Source organism: Cydia fagiglandana, chromosome 4 (genome assembly GCF_963556715.1).
Source record: "Cydia fagiglandana chromosome 4, ilCydFagi1.1, whole genome shotgun sequence".
Taxonomy (NCBI): domain Eukaryota; kingdom Metazoa; phylum Arthropoda; class Insecta; order Lepidoptera; family Tortricidae; genus Cydia; species Cydia fagiglandana.
This window is the reverse complement of record NC_085935.1, coordinates 22,239,272-22,264,420: the sequence shown is the minus strand read 5'-3', so window position 1 is coordinate 22,264,420 and position 25,149 is coordinate 22,239,272. Positions and strand designations below refer to the sequence as shown.

The window sequence follows — 25,149 nt, the reverse complement described above, 5'->3', positions numbered from 1 at the left end:
TTAACTTCAAACGCGTTCTTAGAAGCTTGCTTTGTTGTAATGATAACTCCTTTGGATAAAAACTGTTCAAGCCATTGTTATAATCGCGGTACCGATGTTTAAAAAAATAGAAAGCCGGTTTTTTTATCGTAAATAATCGGTTTTCAACGAAATGTAATTAGCGTCAACGAAACGAATCGGTGGATATCGGTTTCGTTGTGCTTTTCCTTTTGTCGAACGTCGTTTTCGCATTTTAAACAGAAATACAACCTACAAATGGTGATGGAAACATAATTTTAATAAGATGAAGTCCGTTGTGGCTTATGTGCGCAATCTTCTAGGTTGGTGTGATGATGACCCAGCCATTAGAACAAGCTTCAAACGAGACAGGTATGACACTTGTTTACAACGTTTTAGTTATGGCGGCAAAGACCGTGAAAACTCAATCTTATTAGCTGATATACGAAGGAAAATATGTATAAAATACCCTTAAAAGTAGCCTCGAGGTTTTGGAAGTAAGTTATCTTCATATGGACGCGAATTGCGCATTGTAAACGGTGTTCACAGCGAGTTCTCTTTCAGGACGGATGACGATGTTTTGTGCGACGAGGCGCCGGCACTTAAGCGACTCAAGCAGCTGAGAAGCACCAATTTCCCCAACATTATGTCTTCTAATGGTGAGATTAAGTTCAAAATACTGTGTTCGCGTCTTACTATTAGTTTCATAACCATGCTGTTGTTTTAGATGCCTGGGAAAAAAAGGAAAAAAACGTTCGGTATGTTCCTATACAAGTAGAGAGTGGGCACCCTAGCACATCAACTCCACTGGAGGTGAATCGTTCAGGCGGCCGAGGCCGGACTGTGCCGCTGAAGTTAGTGGATGTGACGGGACATGAGCCGGCTACTCCACTGCGGAAGCCTCGGATGCACACCCCATTGCGACCAGTGATGCATCATGTGGTTGATGATGATGATGACGATGATGAGGAAGAGGTATGCTAATAGTGTATTTAGTCATGGATTAGTTAAAGTTGTCAGCCCAATTTTCCAACATGTAAGACAAGCCAGTCTCATTTCAAATCTTTCTACTATCAGAGACTTTTATAGTGATTTACATAAAAGTGGAGGATAATTTTTACAAGATACTGTTCTTATAATGTATTTTAATATATTTTAAGCCCGCTGTGAATAAGTAAGCCACAAATGCAGTCTTTATCTAACATAACTAATATACCGTTGAATATTTTTACTTACACATCTGTGTTGTTGTATTCACAATAGTAACAAAGTCAATCATTTAATTTTGTTCATCATGTGCACTGCTAGCTATTGATTACTATTTTGAGCATTGTGTTTGTCTAATATCTAATCACTCAGTAAAGTTGACATTATTATGTAAAATTCACAAATAATGTCATTTTAGGTCACATGGGTGGAGAGCAAGCCAGGAAAATCTAAAAAACCAGAAGTGTACATAGATCTAGAAGATGATGACCATGACCCGGAGGAAACTGAGAATGACGTCATATTCGTCAAGAAAGTCTCTGATCCCCAGGGAAAACCCTTCAAATTCTTTGTAACAAAAAATGATAGAAAAGAACCTACAAAAGATGTACCATACTACAGGATAAATAGAAAATTGAATGATAGACACTCCCTGTCACCTAGAAGTTACACTAAGTTTAAAGCCCCAGCTGGCATCATGAAAACTTATAAAAAAACAGCCATTCCTAAGTGGATGCAACCACAGAAACCCTGCGCCTTCCCACGGAGTAGACTGCTAGACACCAACGGTTCAAACATTAGATCAACACTATCAGAAGTATTCAATTTAGATGAGAAGAGAAATTACCAAGAGTTGATTAGAAGAGTAGCAGGTACTACAAAACCAGTATCATTCTCCAAGCCAATAGATATAGTAAATATAGCTGACGATTCTGCATCGTTCCGAAATACGCAAAGAGCGCAGAGGAAGTCTTTAAATGAAATAAGATTAGTTGAGAAAGGTCTCTTAGCGGAGCGAGAGGGCGAAGCATCTAAAGAATATGACCCTATTACAGTTGCATCAATCAACTCCTCAGACTCTGAAGTAGAAGTAGTACCTTCAGAGTCGTCAACTTCATCTTCAGTTAGAATCAACCCCATTAACTCGTTAAAAGACTCGTACAGAGATAAAGACATTACCTCGACGGATTGGCTCGCGAAAATAGATTCTAAGTATAGAAAGAAAAGGCAAGAAACTCAAGAGAAGTTAAAAGATGCGCGACGCGAATCTGACATTATTTCTAAGGTTAACTATGAACAGAAGTTAGCACATTTAGAGCATAAGTTGAAATATGAGCTGAGCATACCAGAGAGTCTCATTGAGGAGCCCCAGCCAACTGTGGAGCTTCCGGAGCTGACTCCGGAGCAAGAGAAACTGATTAATAGGGCCATAGGCCCTGGACCGTCGGGACAATTGATTATAGAAAAATTCAATTTAAGAATACACAGGTACGGTATTCCTACGAGTTTTGATTATAAAGCATTTAAATTAGCTAGGATTTATTCTAAAGATCAAATTGTTTACTACTTGTATTCTACTACTATGCACGACTAAGCTACCTCTTTTTCAAATTCGGTACATATATGGAATTCAAATGACTTTGCTGCGAAATTGAGTCACACTGTGGGCTTAAATTTGACTCACATTTACATAAAAACCGAAGTTTTTAAGATTTACATAAAGTCCGTAACAATCAAAATTGAATCCTAGATTTAAAACTTTAATGTTTGTTTTTGTCAGCAAATATACACCTCTGGGAGTTGAGTTTATATAATTATAACACACAAGAGCGAAACAAAACAACAACATTCATTTAAACATTCTTGCGTGTCTTTGTTGCACCTTTTCAGTACAAAAGAACCCATTGTATCCCAGTTTAAAATGGTGATAAAAACTAACATTTGTATTTCAGACGCGACCTCCAAACGCTGAGCGGGCTGAACTGGCTGAACGACGAGGTGATCAACTTCTACATGAACCTGATCATGCAGCGCTGCGAGGAGCGCCAGGACTTGCCCAAGACATACGCGGCCAACACCTTCTTCTACCCCAAGCTCATGCAGAGCGGCCAGGCCGGCCTCCGCCGGTGGACCAGGAAGGTGAGATATGCTCTCCTCATCATGCAGCGCTGCGAGGAGCGCCAGGACTTGCCCAAGACATACGCGGCCAACACCTTCTTCTACCCCAAGCTCATGCAGAGCGGCCAGGCCGGCCTCCGCCGGTGGACCAGGAAGGTGAGATATGCTCTTTTTAATACAGAAACCGAATCCAAAAAAAAATATGAATTCGCGACGATTCGTAGGAACGTAGACCTACATCCATAAAGGAGTACAACGCGCTTAACCCTAAGCTAAGGGATATATTTCCCACATACGGCACTTCAAACATGTGTTCTATTTTCAATCAGTAAGACTGACAGTCGATTGCCATTTTTGAACTATCAGCGTGGTAAAGGGTTAAGGTCCTCAGACCCCTATCCCACATATAAAATATTGGGAACACAGAATAACAAGTGTAGTCTAAAGCTTGCTGCTGTAGCTCTGCCTATTCTTGTGCAAATATACGACAAATAACTAGGTTCAGATTGTATTTTCATTGTGATGTTATGGAATGTCTTAATGGTAGTAAAAACGTCGCTCACTAAACTAGGCTTTTACAATTTATATCAATCTTTTTTTCCATTTTTTGCGTCATCTCATGCACTCTTGTCACGTGCAAATTTTCAATACTGGGTACTTACTCCTAGTTTTATTTGAAACTGAAAAACCGGTATCGTCTTGGGTCGTCCCATTCGTTTTTCATTAACTTCTTAAATTAGTCCTATTCTGCTTTCGTCACTCATTCTACATTGAAAGCCACCGCCGATTGTGACGAATGTAGAATGGGTGACGAAAGCAGAATAGGACTAATTTAAGAACTTGACGAAAAACGAATGGGACGACCCAAGACGATACCGAAAAACCAGCTAGGTAAGCACTAAACATAGCCACAGAACCTAATCAATTTAACTTGCAATGTTGGTCAACGCATGTAGACTATCCACTATCCCATACTTATCCACTACTTTATTGGAAAGAGACTTGATTCAGAATTTACTTTTGTTAGGTACGAATACCTGTTGTTTGAAGTCGGTCAATGTCATAAATGGTGCAGTGAAATCATCCGTCACGGCAGACTAAAGCAACTCATGACGTCAACTCCTACGAGTCGATTTTATTACGACGTACACTAAAACACTGACACTAATAAATAATAATACACAATATACGGTGGCGCACTATATCTCATTAGGCGCATGAGATTACTCGAGTCTCGTGCCGCCCAATGTACATTAGGATGTATACTCAGTTTCGATGGAATATTAACCTTCATTAAAAACAAAGTAGGTAGCATTTCATTTGTCTCGTAAAATTTTCGAACATACGAAATTCATCCCAATTGAAAATACACCTAGATTTTAACATCCTAGGCTATAATTTTGTATGGTGGGCGACACGCAATATTAAATATCGCTGGCTCAATATTAAGCTTCAGGTTTAAAGATATTTATTCTCTTAAAATACATACAAGTCACTATTTATTCTCTTAAAATACATACATACAATACACGAGGACAGACTTACAAATATTACGTTCTATGACATTGTTCAAATTTCAGTTCGATAAAAGTAAAACATAGAACCCTGTAATATTGGGCCCGCGATTTCTTAGTCATAAAATGACTAGTATGAATGTGGAGTTGTGTACAGAGTGAGCGTTCCAGGCTTACATATTTCTCTGTCGAAACATACAAAATTTCGACACAAATACGCGACTCTCCCGGAAGTTTTCGAATCAGCCACACCCGTTTACGCAGCAGAATGTATAACAAAATTGCGACGCATAAGACACGTCACTTCGTATTCGCCGCGTCAAGTTGCGGTGTTAGCATAGTTTAGTTTTATACTTCTTCTTCCTAGCGTTATCCCGGCATTTTGCCACGGCTCATGGGAGCCTAGGGTCCGCTTGACAACTAATCCCAAGAATTGACGTAGGCACTAGTTTTTACGGAAGCGACTGCCATCTGACCTTCCAACCCAGAGGGGAAACTAGGCCTTGTTGGGATTAGCCGGGTTTCCTCACGATGTTTTCCTTCACCGAAAAACTTATTGGTACGAGCCGGGGTCTGAACCCGCGACCTCCGGATTGAAAATCGGACGTCATATTCATATCCACTCGGCCACCACCGCTTTTATATTTAAGAGTCGCTAGATCAGTGCCCCAAACGCGTTAGTTCAGCGTAGCATTATTCCCGATCGCATTTTTCCCCACTAGCGTTAGTTCCGCGTTCCGCGTAGCCTTAGTTCACAACTTAGCTAAACGGAGCCCCGCGGGGCTCCTAATTCTGGGCGGTTTGCCCTTCTAACCTAATCTATTAATTTAGTGTGACATCCATGAAAAGTGGGGAAAAATGCGACCGGGAATAATGCTGCGCGGAACCAACGCGAGTGGGGAAATATGCGATCGGGAATAATGCTACGCGGAACTAACGCGTTTGGGGCACTGATTTAGCTACTCATATTTAATTGTTACTATGTATCGTTCCAGGTGGACATATTCGCGCACGACCTCATGGTGGTCCCCGTGCACCTCGGCGTGCACTGGTGCATGAGCATGGTCGACTTCCGGGCCAAGAGGATCCAGTACTTGGACAGCATGGGAGGAAAGAACCAGCCGTGCCTCAACGCGCTGCTGCAGTACTTGAAGGACGAACATCAGGATAAGAAGGGGCAGCCGTTTGATGATAGTGGGTGGAAACTGGAGTGTTTGAGTAAGGTGAGTGTAAAACATTGTACATTTTATTTATACTACGTCGGTGGCAAACAAGCATACGCCCCATGTTGGTAAGCAGTCACTGTAGCCTATGGACGCCTGTAACTCTCGTTGAGCTCTGGCAACCTTACCGGTAGGAACACAACACTATATGAGTAGGGTATAGTGTTATTTTACTGCGGTTTTCTTTAAGGTAAATCATTATCTTTTAATAAACTTAAGAGGATTCAGTACCCGGACAGTATAGGCGACAGATTCTTACTCTACTCCAATGACCCAAGGATTAATTCCAAAATAAGAAGGGACAACTTTTCAAACCAAAATGATAAGGGATGGACTATTTAAGGTGAAGTAACAGATATATTTTTAATAGCAGTATAAACGCAGCTTTGTACGTTTATTTCTGTAAATATTATGTAAAGCTGTGTTGTGTGCAATAAAGTGATTACTACTACTAAATATTAAGTAGCAGTTTCAGCTGGCAATTTCCCGAACATCCAAGCTAATATAAACCTATAATTGCAGGACATCCCGCAGCAGATGAACGGCAGCGACTGCGGTATGTTCTCGTGCACTTTCGCCGAGTTCTCAGCCCGCAACGCGCCCTATTCCTTCTCACAACAACACATGCCCTATCTGCGCCGCAAGGCCGCCTTGGAGATCATCACTGGACGATTGTTGCTGTAAAACTACTCATAGAACACTGTAGTTATCATCAATTGGTCAGATTACAAACTAGGGAAGTTCAAATGATACATTGTTGGAAGGCGGCCCTAGAGATCATTACCGGCCGGCTACTGCTGTAAAACTATAGATTGTAACCATCATAGCTTATCCATACAGGCCCCGTAGACAACATGCCAATTGCTAACGCTCCTTAGCGAACGAAACGCAACTTTCACTGTCACACTAACATGGAAGAGTGATAGAGAGGATGAGATGATGACATGCCTTATATCGGCCGCAGGGCAACCTTAAAGATCATTACTGGATGACTGCTGTTGTAGTCACAGGACATTGTAGTCATGGCCTATCCAGACAGCAAACTAGTGAAGAAAATAATTCCACATATCAAGAGAAATTACAAACATACTTTATCTTGGCCACTAGACAGCTTTAAAGATTACTGAATGGCTGCACATGATGCACTCTATGGGACAATGCAGTCTATATAGAAAACCAGAGAAAATGTATTGCCACACTAGTGTGAGGAAATGGAATGAGATAAAGGAATAATGGAACCTTACTTACATCAACTTAACGCTCCTATAGTGACTCCATCCATACAGCATACCAATAAAGTGAATGGGCTATATAGTGTTATTTATTTTCTTTATAATCTTATTGGAATAAAGATGTTGCCCACTATAAAAACCAGTGAACTTACAATCTTTAGTGAAGTGAATATACCATTTTTAAGGACTGGCGTTTATGGCCTTTATCCGTAAAGTGAAAGTAAAATGAAATGCGTAAGTGAAATGGTTTATCAGTAAACTCTACTTGGATTTGAAACATTTGCCTAAAGTGTTTGTCAAAGTTTTTTATCAGAAGCACTTTCTGTAGTTATTCTCCTTTTAAAAAAATTAAATACGATCAGAAACCATTCATCTACATAAATCTCTAATCTTATGTATTTTGCTTTCAAAAATATTTCAAGCTACAGAAAGTGCTTTGACAATTAAAGTTTTGTCAAAAATGCAAATGTGATAGGTTCTACAGTGAACCAATGAAGTGATTTGACAATAGGTGTGCAGAGGTTCCTAGGGTAGTCTAGGAGCTAAGAAATATTGTATTTACAATAAGTGTAACATCAGCATTTAATTTATTTACTAATCAGCCAATTTCATATTGCAAACCACATTAAATGTATTGCTGTTTATATCCTTATAATTGTTATTTACATTTATGCATCCAGATAAACCTATTCTGTTATATTAATTTGAGGGCTAACTAAAACTCCGGAAAATGGTAATTTTAAATCCCACAAATCTGCACTAAACTAAAAGCACATAGGTACTCTAGTAGTATTTATTAAGACACCTTGAATTTCAGAAGCATAAGTGTTAAATAAAAGTGCTTCTAGCATAGTAGATACTTCAGTTTTCTTTTTTTTCCGAAATCATCCCAATGCACCTATTAGTATTCATTGACACAAATAAATGTTCAAAATAAACAAATTTTGTAATGGAATTAATTCTAAGGCAATTCATATCATTTGCATTGACATTTTTCAATTATTATACTAAAATTTATTTCTACATCAAGAAATATATTTGCCCTGTCCATTATAGGATATGCTAACTGCTTATCTCCAGACCACCAGACCACCGAACCACCGGACCAGATCTCCGAACAGCTGGAGCTACCTGTTACCACCGCCTTCCATCAAGCATCAGACCGCAACAGTTGGAGGCAATTTATAAATCGCAAGTGGAGTCACGATCCTCAGCAATGGGGGAGCGATTAAGAAGAGAAGAGAGAACTGCTTATAATGAGTGTATGAACGATTTTTTCAGTGGGGGTAATTAATTTATTGCCAGCAAAATATTTGTATTAAACGATTTTTTTATTTAATTGAGGTTATGAATGAGTTTGATAAATAGCAATTTATTATTAAGTTCTTAAATGTGTATTTAACTCGAAAGCTGTAAAATTGTAACAGTTATTTAGATTATAATTGTTTGTACCTACTTCATCTAATGTGTAATTATTGTAAAAACACTAATGGACAGAGGCCTCATAGTTAACAAAATTTTGAATATTACAAACTAGACATTAGTGTTGACTCAAGCGTCAAAAAGCTTACTGTAATAGCTTTCCATCAGGGGCAGTATGCTTGCTTCCACCAAAGTTGTGTAAAAACACTAAATCAAGCAATTAAAGAATGATTTAGTCATTGCACTCAACGTTATGATCTTGTGATACTGGATTGCGACATTTCAGCACGTAAAAATACTTATTCAATGCAACTGGTGTATATAAACAAATTTAAGTGACACGTTTAATCTTTAGGATCACCAGAATGTCAGAAAAGCGCTTATCAACTCAGTGAGTATTAGCAGCTTTTATTTAATTTGTATAATTTAAAAGACTGAGGCACTGCCACCCCAGTTGTAATATTCTTCTCAAATAATTTTCTGTACATTTTTAAGATATATAATTGATTCACAGAATAGTGTTCTTCGAGCAACGCCGGCTTCCGCCATGTCGGAAGGGAGGAGCCCAAGCGATATCATACCGTACAAATCATTCTGCAGTTTTTGCGGGGGTAAACGTGCACACAGTCGCACTTTCCGTCAAAGACAAATTTTGCAAACCTCGATCTCTTTTTGTGTACCGATGAATCACTCCATGCATCGCCATAGGTACAGTTGTACCTATGCTTCGGCAGAGGGGAAATAGTACGAATGAGGTCTCCCTTCCCGTTGTTGCTCGAAGGTGTTGCTAAATGATTTGAAAAACTTATCACTTATGTTGTAAACAGTTACTTATATATTAAACATTTTAAAAGATATCTGTATATTGCGCATGTGCCACGTAAGCCGGACTCGACTTACTTTTAACGTAGACGATGTTTGATAATCAATCGGATAATAATTTATTATCGACCAGCAAAACTCATTGGATTGCGATCAAACTGAGTATTTGATATTTATGAATCGGGGTTCGTAATAAGATAATTATTCTCCTTGATAAATATCAGATAATATAATCGTTGGGTGATATTGATATATGTGTCCCTTAACTTCAAAATCGGGTAAATCCATTGGACCCTCTCAGCAAATATCTACCCTAAATACCAAAATCGCATAATCTGACAGATGGATTTACCCGAGTTTGAAGTTAAGCGACTCATATATATTTTGTAAGTGAATAAAAATGTCTTGCGGTGAATTTCTCTCAAGTTATTATTACGATAATTATCAAGATTATTATCCATTCGAACCCTGTTATGAATCTTGCTTGACAAAGATATGGGGGAGACGGTGTGTTGAGTAATTTGGGTTTGGATGGGTTTGATATTGATGTGTGTATGTATTAAAAATATAATTTATTCATACTTATTTCTCTAAGTGCTTTTTAGCGAGGTAAGATTCTATGCTAGACGAAATAAATTAGAATAAAAGCAGTGGAACTGAAGTTGATCATAGAAACAAACACATCTTAATAAGAATAAAAAAAATAAACTTAGGAAAGTGCTTAAAACAATTACTAAAGTCTATTTTTTATTCGGTAGACTAAAATGACATTTCATAATATGAACATTAAATAACATTCCATAGTATGAAATGTCATTTTAGTGTACGGAAAGAAAAAATAGATTTTAGTAACAATGTAAATGAAAAATTTATCAGAATTTGTACTTTTCATAAGCTGTTTCTTTGGAAAGAAATTTGTATGAGTGAAATGCCAAAGGTAGAAAGTGTATAGATTTCTCCCCATTTCTTTGTCAAAGTCTAGCTTAACGTTTCCTATTGTAAATTACCGTATTTTGTAATGTAATGTAATGTAAGTTACACTAAGTTATAATCATCAAAGTTGTTTTTGTTTCCACTAGTAATAGTCCCGAGAATTTTCTAATAAATAAATCTAGAAATAAATGAGGAGAATATGAATTTACACTTTTTTTATTTTTTTGTTTGATACGAGACTAACGGCTCGACTTCAAATGATTTACTTAGTACACGAAATTGTGTCATAAAAATAACAATAATTCATAATTCAAGACTCAAGAGGCTATCTCTATAATTAGGTACAACATTATAAAAGATAAGAACAACAACAACAACATTATAAACACACATTACAACAACATTAACAACATTATAAAGATTAACAACATAAAGATTAATAACATTAACAACATTATAAAGATTTTTTTCAGGCATATCTACAACATATATAATTACTATTCAGATTAATATTAAAGATAAGAAATATGAGATACTTAATAAAACATTTTTTTCATCTTTACCACTTGTACGTCACCATATCGAATTTAAATTCACAATAGGGATATTTTGGAAGACAACATAATGTTTACATTACTTATCACAAATTTAGCTTTGACTATTAACCCGCCGTGGTGACTCGCAATGAATGCGCAATGTAAATAAAAAAATATTTGATAGATCTAGCAACCGAATGTTAAGAGAGCTTAGGAGATGGATAGACCAACAAATGTCTTTAGCGATTTTGATAACCGTCGCAGTACAAGTTGTTATTTATACGACATTCATAATTTAATAGAAGTTTACATTTAAAATAACAGTTGCACTGCGTGGACTATCAAAATCATTGCAGACTTCTTGGTCTAACTCTAAGTACCTTCCTTGTTTAAGGGTAGCTACTCCTACGCTAAGGGCGGCGTAATGAAGACTAAAAGAGATTAAGAATGGCAGGATACTCTGATAAGTCTCTCCCGAAATATCGCTTAGGCCCAGTTGCACCGACCTCATTTAGCAGACTGATCAACGTCAATCAAGGGTGACAAGGGTATTTTGAAAATTGGCGCCCCGAGCCAATACATTTCGCCGCCCCAGAAGTCAAGGAAGAAAAACAAAATGCAATCCGGCAGGGGCAGCTTACGCCGCCCCTGGCGGATCTTTGGCGCCCCGGGCCATGGCCATAAATACGCCCCTGACAAACGGTTTGGTGCAACCGACCTAAACAGTCTATCACCGGTAAAGCGTAACTTAAACACGGCGGTAAGCGTTATTATATGGGAAGTTTCATACAGTTGACGTTAATCAGTCTGTTAAATGTGGTTGGTGCAACTGGCCCTTAGTCTTATGCACCATACCGTCTGTCACCGTTAAAATGCTCGCAAAATTGTATTACATGGGAAGTACATACAGCTTGGCAAAAAAGAGTAGAAATTAAAAATTGGCAACACTGTAGTGTCGTCCCGTATTCTTATATAAATTGGTTTGAAAGGGACGACACTACAGTGTTGCCACTTTTAAATTTCTACTCATTTTTGCCTAGTTATAAGGGAAGTTACACAGTTTACTGGTGAGTGGCGTTGATCATTGCGTCAATAGTGGCCCTTACACTAAGGCCTGAGTGGACGCTCGAGTTGAGCGTGCAGCGAGGCGGGGCGTGCGGCGTGCATGTTAAGGCTCCTCTTCACGTTGGGCCAACGCCAACGCCAACGAGGGTCGCAGCCATACGGTATAATGCGATAGCAATATCACTTGCTCCCTCTAACGCATAAATGCGTCCCTCGTTGGCGTTGGTGTTGGCCCAACGTGAAGAGGAGCCTTTAAACAAATGCAAACCTATAGGAGCGGCCTTAGTGCACGCTGCTCAAATCACTTGTGAGTCCGACGCCACGCTGCACGCCCCGCCGAACGCTCCGCTCCGAGCGTCCACTCAGGTCTTACACTTAGGGCCAGTTGCACCAACCACATTTGGCAGACTGATCAACGTCAGCCGGCGCGCCACGGCGCTTTACTATGAAACTTTCCATACATAAAAATTTAGCGAACTCTAACGATACGAACAGTTTGGTGCAACCGACCCTTAGTCTGCGTTGATCCTCAACAACCTCAGCTTGCCGTCGTCCAGCAAAGCTACGCCGGAGTCGTTGGTGCCGCCGCAGTAGCGCGAAGATGAAAACACAGAGACCAGTCGCCCGCGCAGCTGACACTGTCAATAAGTTTTTGGCAAAAATTTGTTGACTATACTTTTCTTTCCACAGGCAACTAATGCTCATCGAGACAATTCTAAAAACCCCAAACACAATTAGGTTTCGTTGTTTTATCACATAGTTCCTATGGCCACCTCCGGTCTACATCATCAGATCAGCTCGATGACACCATAATATTGCATTGTCACCCGACTTACGTATGTATGCAAAATTTCAGCTCAATCGGAAACCGGGAACTGGATCAAATTTAACTTGCAAGATTTGATTACAGATAGACAGACAACGGTCAGGTGAAAGTAAATAAAAGCTTGTAAAAAATCGAAATCAGTCAGCAGGTGCTCTGCCCTCTAGTTCACGCGACCTCCCTTGCTCGTTGGAGGGTCTGCCATCTTGTGGCCTAAATCGGAAACTTAGCATTATCATTTCGCGCCAAATGGGGGGGCTCCTCTGACTTGGCTGCCTGTCTTCATCTCTTTGAGTTCGTAATGCGCTCCAAAATGCTTATACTCGTAATATGATGATAGTGCTGATGGTGATGATAATGATGATTCATCAAAATATTATGATAACCTACCATAAACCCAGCCTGATGCACCTCGTGCGCTCGAAGTACGTGCGACAGCTGATTCGCTAGCAGGAATCTAAGGAATAACAAGTAAAGCTATTATGTACAGTCGCTATCAGATATAAAGGAGCGGCCGAGGTGCTTAAAAATATCTGAACACGCACTCTAACGCCTTGACAATAGAGGAGTTACTTTGTGAGCACCTTGGCCGCTCCGATATGATGATAGCGACTGTCCATCCTTGAAGTAGGTACTTTTAGTGCCTCAAAAGAAGTTGTAGCCCGAACAAAAGAGTAATTTAATGACAGCCAAGTGCACTTCCTACAACACACAACACCAAGTAATTTTTCAGAATAAACTGTTCTATTAGTACAGTCAGCCAAGAAAGTGGTCTACCACTTTTCGACTCTATCAATCGGAAGATACCGTACCTATATTTTTTTAAGAAATTGATTGTTATAAATTTCGTGTACTCTAGGCCGGAGCATAGTAAATCTTTGCAGCTAAATTGTGCCTACACCCAAATCCTAATGTTCAGAAATTACGTCTGAGCCAGTTATCGAACACATTAAGACGAGGTGTGTCAGGCAACTGATAAAGTAAACAAAGTAACCGGTCAAGCGCGTTCTGGTCGAATACGTGTCCGGTTCCGCGTTTGGAGTTCGCCGCGAACCCCTCGTTGGCGGCCAGCTCCAACGCCTGCGTAGCCGTGATCTTGTGCGGTCTGCAGGACAAACAGAAAACTTGATAAACAGCCGTAGCCAATCTGGAAAGCCTAAGCCCATAAATAGATTGCGTTCCCATAGGCCGCTGTAAGAGAACCTGAAGTGGGGCGCCCTAAACGAGGCGTCCATGTTGGACGACCATTTAAACGCAGCACATCTGTCTTGTCCAACGTACCTAATCGCATGCCTGCTCTAGTATAAAAACCGAGCGCCAGAACGTTTAGAGCCGCTGCTTTTTGTTCCACATAGACTGAAATCTATTATTAGGTATACACTAGAAGAAGATTCGATCACAATTTAGGTACGTGAGCGTGAGTCCACACCACACTTACGCCAATCCGTTTGCGCTGTATTTGTAAGAAATTGGATCATGAGGATGGGGACATAACTATATGTCTACGTACTTGACAGGGTCGTTCCACAGAAGCTCCCAAGCTATAGAGCTCTGCTCAGAGGGCTTCGGTAGTGGAACGGGGACCTTATCGATAGCTGATATTAGCGGGCACACCCACGGTGGGGGGATGCCGCCGTGGCAGCAGAATACCTGTAACCAAAACCAAACCAAAGCGTAACATGACGATGATGTGTGCTGCTAACTAGTGCGACCACTACATTATAAAACGCGTTTAAATTGTAGAAGAATCCGTTGCTGCAAGTATAATTATTTCAATTTAGGCCATAAGACGGCAGACCCCCTGCATACCGTCCCCAATATAGATTAGCTTTTAGCAATAGGTATATAATAGCCCCACACAATAAAAGAACACCGACCTGGCTATTCCCACCGGTTATCACCAATTTATGCAGAATTACAAACTGGCAACTATTTGATTACTTTTTTCCATCATAAAAACAAATTATTGTGTATTGGTGCGTGAGTTCGTATCCTACCGACTGCGCCATATTTTACTAATTTAAAAATTATTTCCTTATCTTTTACAGATATTTCAACTAACCCAAAGTAACATTTTTTTTCTAGCAACTCACCTTGTCGTCGACGACGGCAGCTAGTGGCAGCGCGTCAAAGACGTTGTTGATCGCCGACCACACTCTCGTGCCCTCTACTTCACCATACTTGGTTAGGCATTCACTGCAAAAAAGTTGTCTTCAAGTACTAGCGAGCAGCAAAAATAACTAAATGTGGTACCTATGCAAAATGACGTGCACACACTTGACTTCACTGAGCCCCACACTGAACACATTGCAACTTCAGAGGGCCTACCCCGAACCACGTTCGACGTGTTGCCTCCCTGTCGCACTTGTGAATTCGTATATACTTAGTGTGACAGTGAGGCAACACGTCGAACGTGGTACGCGGTAGGAATGCTAGTTGCAACGTTACTCATCATCAGAAACATAGAATTCGTTCTTACAAAATAAGCAGAAGTATATTGAAGTACTTTTTCCTGTTGAGCTGCTCGTGATCGAAAGAATGAACTGTGCCCTTAGTATCTCTTAGCATTTAGGTAACTAATTTCAAATTATTTAATCTGTTTGAAGTAAATTCCTAGGACTATTTTACCTAGCCTGTCATAAATATATTCTGCATAACTTACGCATGAAACGTGAACATTTTCTGTATATCCCTCGTCTCGTGATTCCCCCGGATCAATAGCACCGACTGCGGCCTCTGCAGCTTGGCCGCCAGCAGATACGCCATCAGCTCGCAGCCGTGCGGCCCGCGGTCCACATAGTCCCCCAGGAAGAGGAAGTGGGTCGGGGCCAACGTTGGACCCATCGGCCAGAAGGCGGTCTCCATCGCGAGGAGCGCCGATAAGTTGCCGTGGAGATCACCTGAAGGCGTAATGGGAGTAACGAGGGAAGAGTTAAAACGGAAAAAAGGTTTTTCTCTTGTTGAATCTTCTTACATAATAGTATCATAGCTAAACTGTAAAATTGTATCTGATGGAATTCCCTATTTTGTCAAAACATGCCATACGACTAATAATCGTATACGAGGGGCAAACTGAAAGTGTTTAGAATAGAAAAAGCTGAAGTAAATAGGACGTTACTCTTTATTTTAATGCGTGCTTTATCTCTTTCTGACCACGCGTACAAATTTTCATTAGGATAGGATTACCCCGAAGCGCACACAGCTCATTCTTCCAATGCCTTTTTTGTATGGCGATTTTAGGTCCTCGGAGGTTTTGTATGAAATTCATGAGGTACCCACCGGGATTCAAGCTTTTTTTGACACAAAATAATTTAAGCAAGATTTTTTTAACAGTGTCATATGAATACTGAGGGATATCAAAAACTACTGATATACAATTTTTTGCCAGTATTTTTTATTAACCGCACAACTTTGCGATGTAAACTTTTGACGTCACTCTTGAATGACATGCTTCTCTATGATCATCCATTGAATAACTACAAAAGCGATTAAATGTGTCATTTAAAAAATAAACAGACGTACAAGAACTAGGCTTCATTATGAAACTATAACTGAAGCCTACTGTAACTCTGTTGTTGGCTGAGCTCACAATGAAAATCGTTATAAATAGTAATACGTAAAAATTCTTAGGTCGAAATTGGAATAACGCTCGACGTACAATTTCCAAATTGCCATCAATCCTGAAACACAGATAACGACCAAATTGCATATACCTTAAAAAAAGTATAAAGAGTTATATTTTCATAAATAATATGCCTCTTTTTGTTATATGATCTCTAAGTAGCCTTTTCTAAGAACTTTCAGAGTTGCCTACGTAATGAAGCCAAATTCCTAGTTTTGAAACAATGGAAGATATCGCGTCAAAAAAAGTTAGGTACCACTAGGAGTAAGTCCGACGAGCGCGATAGTAGGTAATCGTAAGTACCTACACCACAACCCAAGTCAAAAACCTTGTGGGCTCGAGGAGTTTAAAGGTTAGAAACTCCAAAACGAAAACTTCAAAGATCATCAAGGGCTTCTCAAATTAGGGCACCTAGGTACCTGAGACCTCAGGCCACTAGTCGTCAGATCCAAGTTCGCATAAATAATTTCGAAATAAAATACACAGGAGGTAGGTAAGGTAAAGCAGTCATCTGGGAAATTTTAAAGGAGTATCTACAAAAAGTTATAAGTTTGGGAAAATTCAAATAATCTCACCCACAGCGTATATAGGCGATCGTATCCGCAGCATTCTCGGCTCATTGGCGCAGATGGGAGCCACTGCGTCTGCGAGCTTGATGATCAGGTTTCCCAAATCAGCCTCTTCGGCTTTATTGGCCCAGGCCCACGCCAGCTTGGCCGGGTTCACTTGGTTGCCGGCTACTGACGGCCGTTTCTGGACAAACAATTTTTACAAGCTTTTATTTCCTCTTGAGACCTGGTAGTATATACTTGTTTTGTAATTGAATTACAAACTCTGCAATGCAAAGTTATGCAAAGTTCAAAACAGATTTAAGATATGTACAAAAAATTTAACCCGGTGTCTCAGGAGGTTAAATTGCAATGTGTGGTGTGAATGTTCGGGTCAGATGCAGATGCACTTACGGTGTTAACGCTACTAATGGCGGTGGCGAAGTATCTGACAGCAGTGAGCGCGGCTACAGGTGCCGTGGATGGGCCCAGGACCTCTAGCGACAGGGAACCTAGAATTTTCGCTGTTGAGGGTGTCACCGCGTCTTCTGTCATAGAAATAAACAGTAACAGAACTGCGTAAAGTTAAACAATAAGATTACATAGGTTAGATACATGCGAATCCCATCGAGTTGAATTAGCAGCAGCCGAAGCAAGGAGGCATCCACTTACCTATCTACAAATAGAAGATAGGTAATGCCCAAATAAATTCTTCTTTGCTACATAAAGACTTTATTACCTACATAATACTTAGACCCATCCATGTTTGCATACCATACCATCTGTTATGCAGGTGAGAAGATATATTGGGTAACCTATGCAGTTCCAAAATGTGTATATGGCTATTAAACTGTCAGCACAGCGGAACACTTGTGACATAAAGTCAAATCCATATTAAAATACCAGAGTACCTCTCTGCCTAGAGGTACCTGAATAGTAATATTTGCGCTCGCTCGGTCTCCTATATTTATATTTCCAAATTTGGGTTCCGCCACATAAGCGAAAATCATTCTCCATTAACGTAACGTACTTTTGCTACACAAGACATTTTTTTTAAATGTGAAGCTAAGCAAGGAGGATGAGCCGACTATTGTGGTCGGATCCAACAGCCTTCCCTGTTAGATTAAAAAATCTCAATAGATACTTAAGGAAAATAACCAACAGAAAAGATCCAAATTCACAGCCAGTTCCCCGAGAAACGCTAGCGCCCCGTCCACAAGCACCAATTCAGCTTTCAAATACAGTCAAATAAGTGCTGGGCTGGGCCGGTTTTACTTCTGGAAAATAGTGGAGTAGATGAAGTACCGTCTATGGAAGCGAGTTCTAGCATCTCGTTGGTGCGGCGTCTCACTCGCACCGAGTAAGCTGCCACGGCATAGTCTACGCGGCGAGGAGAACTCCCACTCAGTTTACCTCGTCGGGATACACCGCTTTCTACTGTCTGCTGTCCGAAGGCTGTCGGGATAAATAATTACTTTTCAATCCAAGGGCCTAGCCAACACGACAATCGTTGATATAAAATGTCAATCGAAACTTAAATAATATTTAGAAATAGTCACGTATACTGCAGTATTCGAACTTCAAGATATTCACAAGAGACGACACGTACTAGATACATTCTAGATACGTTATAGTTTAGATATCAACTAGTTCTCTTTTGCAGAGAAATTCGGGCAACCAATGTCACTTTTACGTTAGATAGAGTAAGATATCTATTAGATGTTTAATTGGATCTCTAAGTCATATCCTGTGGAAATCGTCAAGAGTATCTCCAGAATCGCGCAAATGTTAAATTTGACAGGTTAGATCTTAAACATATCGTTATCGTATCTTGGTGATGTGTAAAAGATATCAAATAGATGTCTATTTCAAAATCCGAATCGGGCCCATAACCTCTGTCATCCTGATACTTTTTTTTCCGTTTGGCGTTTGTCGATTATCTTGGCTAGCCCCCCCAATTTGGCAGTTATTAGATCCCTGATATATCATAGATATTATAACTACGAAAGTAGGTACTTAACTGTCTTCTATCTCTTACCTCTTCATGTTTAAATTGAACCGATTTAGATGACATTTGGTACGAAAATGATTTTTAAATTTCGGGGAGGAACAAGATAGTTATTATACGCAGAGGAATTCGAAAGACATGCCAGGGAACAATCTGGATCTGGTAACGTTTAGAAACGGATCAGAAGAGCTTCAGCGTCAAAGAGTGGCCACAAATAATTTCTTTTTCACCACACCAGCTCGGAAATGCTTACTTTGCACTTCAAAAACTGATAGCAAAGTTGCATTTTATTCACATGTGAGGCAAAGTAATCAAATGCAAATTTTGAATTGTTTTCTTATGTTTGCTGGTAGGATTGACTTTTAAATGATGAATTTGGATGATAAATATTTAATAATGTTCATTTGGATTTGATTAGGTTTGATTTGGTTTGATATTTTACATTTATATTTGCTTCGGGTTGGTGTGGTGAAAAATTTTGTGTTTCACTCGGGGGCAAATTTTGTTTAACCCTCGTGCTTTGAAACCCTCGCAACGCTCAAGATTCCATTTTTCGAACCACTCGTTACGCTCGTGGTTCAATTTTGGAATCTTTCGCTTGCTCGGGTATCAATATTAGCACGAGCGATTAAACAATAACTTTGCCCCCTTGTAAAACAAATAACTATAGTTAGAGTTTAGTTTAAACCTACCTTTATGTTACTTATTAGGAATTCTGAAGTAGCTTGCGCACTTAAGTAGAATATCTATATCTAATATCAATGAGTAGGAAAACTTACAACGAGTCTGCACAGCTTTTGCCAAGTGTGGCGGTACTTGAGTAGGTAGAGGGCTGAAATCAGAGTATACAATAAAATTATCATGAAGAGTCTGTTTTTACTGTCACACAAATTATACCTAGACCGACCGCTTAAATGAGTCCTCGGGGCGCCTCCATTAACGAAACCAAAATTCGGAAAACAGGTTGCACGTTAAAAAAGTAAACTTACTGTTGGTCTTGAGCCTGTGGGCGAATCTGCTTCATTTGCCTGTCTCAAACAAAGTAATGAATGATTAGCTCAAATAACTGAAATCAAATCAGTCATAAAAATGTTCAATATTTCCAGAAAATAATATTTCAAGAAAGCTGTTGATAATTCTTTTGAACTGGGTTATTGTAACTAAAAATTTACTTAAGGCTGCTTTGTCTACTGAGGCGGAATCAAGCGGAGGTGTGGGGAATCGACCATCAGCAGAGGTTATAGAACAAAACGCGTCTATTACGACAGATATGGCCGCTAGGTGGCGCAAGCGCGAGCAGGCGTCCGTTCCGTAGCGGTGCGCGGCAATTACTATGGCTAGACACCAACATTGGTGTGGGCCGCATGTAGGTACTTGTAGCGACGCGAGTCGCGACGAAATCGCGGAGTGAGCCACGCCTGACGCAATGTTGATTGATACTCACTGAAGATCGATTAGGTAGTTGGCGATGCCTCGTTTGGCGCGCAGCATGGCGCTGGTCCCTCGGAGACGGGCTTCGCTGACCCCACGTAAGTAGTCCGTCATAGACAATTGGGAGTTGGGCTGTAAGTTCAGCTGCCTATTTCAACAGGAGCAATAATGGTTAAGGTGGAAGTTAGGTGAACTACCTACTTAAATTGTTTCTTTTTGACTATGGTAACCCCGTTAAAGGCATCCACGCCCGAAGTCATAGGTACCTCCCAAATTATACTCCAAGACATCTCAAAATTAAGAAAACTGACTGTGCCTTATCGACACTCATCTGACTCAGTCACTCATCTCACTCTCACTGATAAAAATAGGATGGTAGACGTAAACCCATATGGGAAGTATGTTACCTACCTGTGGGCCCTGATGTGGCACATTTATTGAAAGAGTAATATCTAATAAGTGTTACCTGTAAACATTGTCGGCGTCGCGAGCTACGCTCAATGCGTCAATAGGGACTTGCCGTGCAGCGCGAGCCGCCGCAACAAGTTCTTTAAACTCTACGTATTCCAACTTCTGGTCGCGATCGCTGTCGAAGTATCTGTGGAAACCCCTCCCTTATTGCAATTGATTAAGGTGAAGAAATGTAGGTATACATATTTATGAACTCGACTGTACATGCTTCGGTAAAACTATTACAGTGTATGATTTCGTAAAGGTAACAGAAAAAGTCAACGATGATGTGTCAATGAAAAGGTTTTGCTTTACCATTATTCAGATAAGAGTTATTACTTATAGCTTTATGAAAGGCTGAAGCCCGGTCCACATATTGACATAAGGGACGCAGTAGAGATTACCTGAAAATGTACTTGCACCGGATTTCCGCTGTAGAGCCGCTGTGCTGCGTAACGGGCTCCAGGGCAGCTGTCCACATCAGCAGATCGTGAAACGAGAGCCCGCCCCGGTTTGTCATGTCTGCAGCTCTGAAGCACAACCAAATAGTGAATGGACAATACTAATATTAATAAACATAAGTATACTTAAGTAGTATAAGCTGTATAATTAGAAAACCTGAGTTACTTTCACATAATTTTAGCGCAGGGGTCAGCAATTTTTTTGACCAAAAGGCAGAAGATGGGCGACTGTTTCTTTTGCGCTGTCCGACTTGTTTTGAAGTTGGCACTTTTTGCAGGTCGATTGCCCTATTGGCAGGGTTGAGTGCCGGAGTTTTGAGACTGCTGCTTATTGTCGCTCCACGTGTTTCGATTCATTTTTAGGATCATCTACCGATGCAACACTTGCAGCGTGTGCAAAAGGCCCGTGTATAGGTAGTAGGAATATGAGCAGTATTATCCTTGCATACAAATTTCTATGCAGAGAGGTGTTCAGTTATTCCTACAGCTTACTGTGCTTGCTGCGAGCGGCGTCGGCAGTGCGGGGACAGATCTACCTCTTTGGTTTTTATAGTTTTTGTCAACCTTGGTAGAAAAAATAGAGGGGTTAAGTATGTTAAAAAGGAATACCTAAACAGCCCCGGGCACTGCGGGTACTGCCAGCCAATATCCAACATGAGCTGCTTGAACAGATGCGGGCTCATGTACTGTGCGGGGTACACCATCTCCGTGAACTCACGGTACAAGCGGATCTGGTCTGCAAAAGTAACATAGGTATCAAGGTATAAATCCGCTAGGCTGATCGCGGTGAATCTACAGAACGGTAGAATGAGATCGAGAAAGGCGTTGCTCCGCTAATGTATAAAGGTAATTACGTCCCGTCCCGTACTTGTACCGTGTTTGGTTGGATCGAATTTCAGAGAGCAGAGTTAAAAAAATAAATTAATAATTTGACGACCGCTCTGGCCTAGTGGGTAGTGACCCTGCCGTGATGAAAATACTATCGCTACAAGACAGATAATTTAGCGCATGTTTAGAGGAAATGTTAAGACGACATTAACCTTCTTGGCTAGAAAATGTTGATGTCAACTTGAGCCAGTCTTCGAGACCACGGGGACAACGCCGTCCTCGAAACGTCGGAGGTAAATCTTAAAACTTAAATACGCGATTAAGTCCCGTTGTGCAATTTAATAATATTAACCTTCTTTCTTGTAATTAGCAGCGGCGAGCAGCTGACATTGCTGCAGCGCGGCGCCAACGAGGCTGCCCGCACAGTCCGGCCCAATCAGCGTGTTTTCTTCGCACACTTCGACCAACATACTGCTCTTCAGCTCTTGCTATTGGAAGTAAATTATCGTTTATAATATAAATAAACGAATAAATAAAATAAATATTAATTATGGTTAGTATAGCAACTTCGTGGTTTTCGAGGTTTTTGACATCTTATATAGTCAAAGTCATAGTTCATAACACTATGAAAATGCTTACACTTTCTTGGTCCTTGCATTGGTCCCCAGTAGCCAAGGCAGCCAACATGGCGATCTCTGGGCTGCGAAGACTGCAGTGTGCACGTAGACGATCCAACTCGACTGAGTTCACCCATTGACGGGTTTTGGCTCCCTAGTTTAAAAATATTATGAAAACTTGGATATCAAAAACATGATCACTTGATTTTTGCACAGGAGCGAAGCTTCACGACAATATCTGCCCGCGAGATAGATTTTTCGAATCCCTGCGGTTGAAAACTAGGATAACTAGTAAATCTTTTAACCCTTTATTTCCAGCCGCATCAATTTACAAGGTTATCCCAAATATAACCCATCTTTGACGATTAATTTGAAGACAACTCACATTTCGCGAAAGTGCAATCTAATTAAAACCTTAAATCGGAATGCTAAAGTTGAAATTCCATTGGCGCAAATGTGGTCGATAAATCGTACTATGCCTGGAATGGAAAAGGGTTAATAAAACGTATCTCCATGGGAGATTGTAGTATTGACTTACGCTGGCATTTTTAATCTTCATCCTTTTCTTGAGCTCAGACTTAACAGCGGTCTTGTAGACGACATGGTACACGCACGCGCTCTCGTGATCCGGCAGCCAGGTCTTTATGACCTGGAGCGGCTGGCATGCGCTCGCTTCGCTGCCGAATATCTAAACACCAACATTAACAAATCATAAACTGAAATAGATGCCATACAGGGCGTTGGGACGTATATAGTCTTGGGAGACTATGGGACATCACGGGAAAGTACCTTAAATATCGTAGATAGGATATTTTGCTAAAACAAGACATTATTTTAATTTAAAAAAACAATTTAAACTGCATTCATAGATTTTTAGGGTTCCGTATAGCCAAATGGAAAAAAAATCAGTTCTATGTACGGGAACCCCAAAATTTATTGTTTGTTTTTTCTATTTTTGTGTGAAATTCTTAATGCGGTTCACAGAATACATCTACTTACCAAGTTTCAACAGTAGGTATAGTTCTTATAGATTCGGAAAAAAGTGGCTGTGACATACGGACGGACAGACAGACATGACGAATCCATAAGGCTTCCGCTTTTTGCCATTTCGCTACGGAACCCTAAAAAGTGACCAAGCCCTCCAGTGGCCGAGGCTGGAAACGAACCGGCGTCTTTAGCTTATGCTGCGGGTATAACGTCCTCTACCTCTAGGGCGCCGTGGACATCTAGGTCACACCCTTGGCCACGACGACGGTACTCGCTCGTGTCAAATTTCGAGTAAGCATTATGCAATCTTTGAAAGGCTAGAGTCTGTGCGGAAAGAGTCGTGGCCCAATACATTTCACGACTTTGCTCTTTCCGGACAGACTCTACTCGTATACAGGATGTCCCAGAATTCGACGTCAAGCCGTAAACGGATTTAGACCAAGTCATAACAGATAACATAAATCCAACCCATGTTTTTTAAAAATTATGGTCACTTTAAAAATTCACAAAAAAATCCACACCCTGTAATGGTTCTTTAACTCTTGTTACTACAAATTCTACAAACTCATATGGAGTTGGATTTTTTTTTTGTATTTTTATGATAACTGTTATGACTTGGTTTATCATCCGTTTACGGCTTGACGTCGAATTCTAGGACACCCTGTATATAAGCGTGCTTGCACAGTAAGTACCTACTTTACGAATATCTTACGGCGAGTGTGACATGTGATTTATAACATTACTAGCTTTTGCCCGCGACTTCGTCGGCGTGGAATTAGTTCCAGGTTAGAGTAATTCTAGCGCCAGAATAAAATCTGATGGCAATATTTTTGAGCAGAATAATATGCTTTAAGTAATTGATTACACCATTTAACAGGCACCTCATTAATTTTCTCATTTCCACCCCCCCTTGCCACCGTCCATAGGAATGACCCGACGACTATGTCCTTCCCCGGGACTCAAACTCTATGCCAAATTTAAACATTAGGGGTTAGGGGAGCACCTGGCGACATCTATCGTAACAGTAGTACACTATCTTAACGGCACGCGGCGCCTGAACCCTGGTTGACTGAATTGAATACTGTCTTATACTGTAGGGTTGAGTTAGTCCAAGGGTTTTAAAAGAATCAGCAACGCACTAGTGATTAGGTACTAGTAGCTATAAATTTAATAACTTAATACAGTAACAGTAGGTACCTACCATTTAACTATCAAGCGGGCCGTACACTAGTTAGCCACCAATTAATTTGAATATAAATAATACCTAGTTGAATCGATGCAGTAACTAAACGCTGCATAAAATTGGAAAATACCAAAATTTAATTATACAATAATTTGGTACCTCTACATTAATTTTCTGGGCTGTCATATTCCAACAGTTTTTCTCGCTTTTGCTAGAAGGTAGCCAATATTCACCGTTAGCCTCTCGATTCAGCAAGTATGATCTTTCGGCAGAACAGTATGCCAATAAGGAAACAACATCGCACAAATCTTTGTAGTGCTTGAACATTTTGTTAACTTGTTT

The 25,149-nt window shown here is 40.3% G+C and overlaps 2 protein-coding genes across 2 annotated transcripts; one reads left to right on the top strand and one right to left on the bottom strand.

The window, feature by feature from the left end:
• Positions 1-146: 146 nt before the first annotated feature.
• LOC134664058 (sentrin-specific protease-like) lies at positions 147-10,456 on the top strand. Its single transcript, XM_063520628.1, has 7 exons — positions 147-369; positions 562-656; positions 725-972; positions 1,403-2,472; positions 2,937-3,123; positions 5,612-5,839; positions 6,362-10,456. The coding sequence occupies exons 1-7, from the start codon at positions 284-286 to the stop codon at positions 6,521-6,523; spliced, it is 2,076 nt and encodes a 691-aa protein (XP_063376698.1). The 5' UTR covers positions 147-283; the 3' UTR covers positions 6,524-10,456.
• A 1,893-nt stretch (positions 10,457-12,349) lies between these two features.
• On the bottom strand, positions 12,350-25,149 carry LOC134664060 (uncharacterized). Its single transcript, XM_063520630.1, has 18 exons — positions 24,967-25,149; positions 23,182-23,325; positions 22,660-22,791; positions 22,373-22,508; positions 21,802-21,928; positions 21,136-21,261; positions 20,748-20,879; positions 20,295-20,429; positions 19,630-19,682; positions 18,148-18,297; positions 17,266-17,390; positions 16,870-17,047; positions 15,335-15,572; positions 14,766-14,868; positions 14,183-14,322; positions 13,667-13,777; positions 13,063-13,129; positions 12,350-12,487 (listed from the first exon to the last, which is right to left on the bottom strand). The coding sequence occupies exons 1-18, from the start codon at positions 25,132-25,134 to the stop codon at positions 12,362-12,364; spliced, it is 2,391 nt and encodes a 796-aa protein (XP_063376700.1). The 5' UTR covers positions 25,135-25,149; the 3' UTR covers positions 12,350-12,361.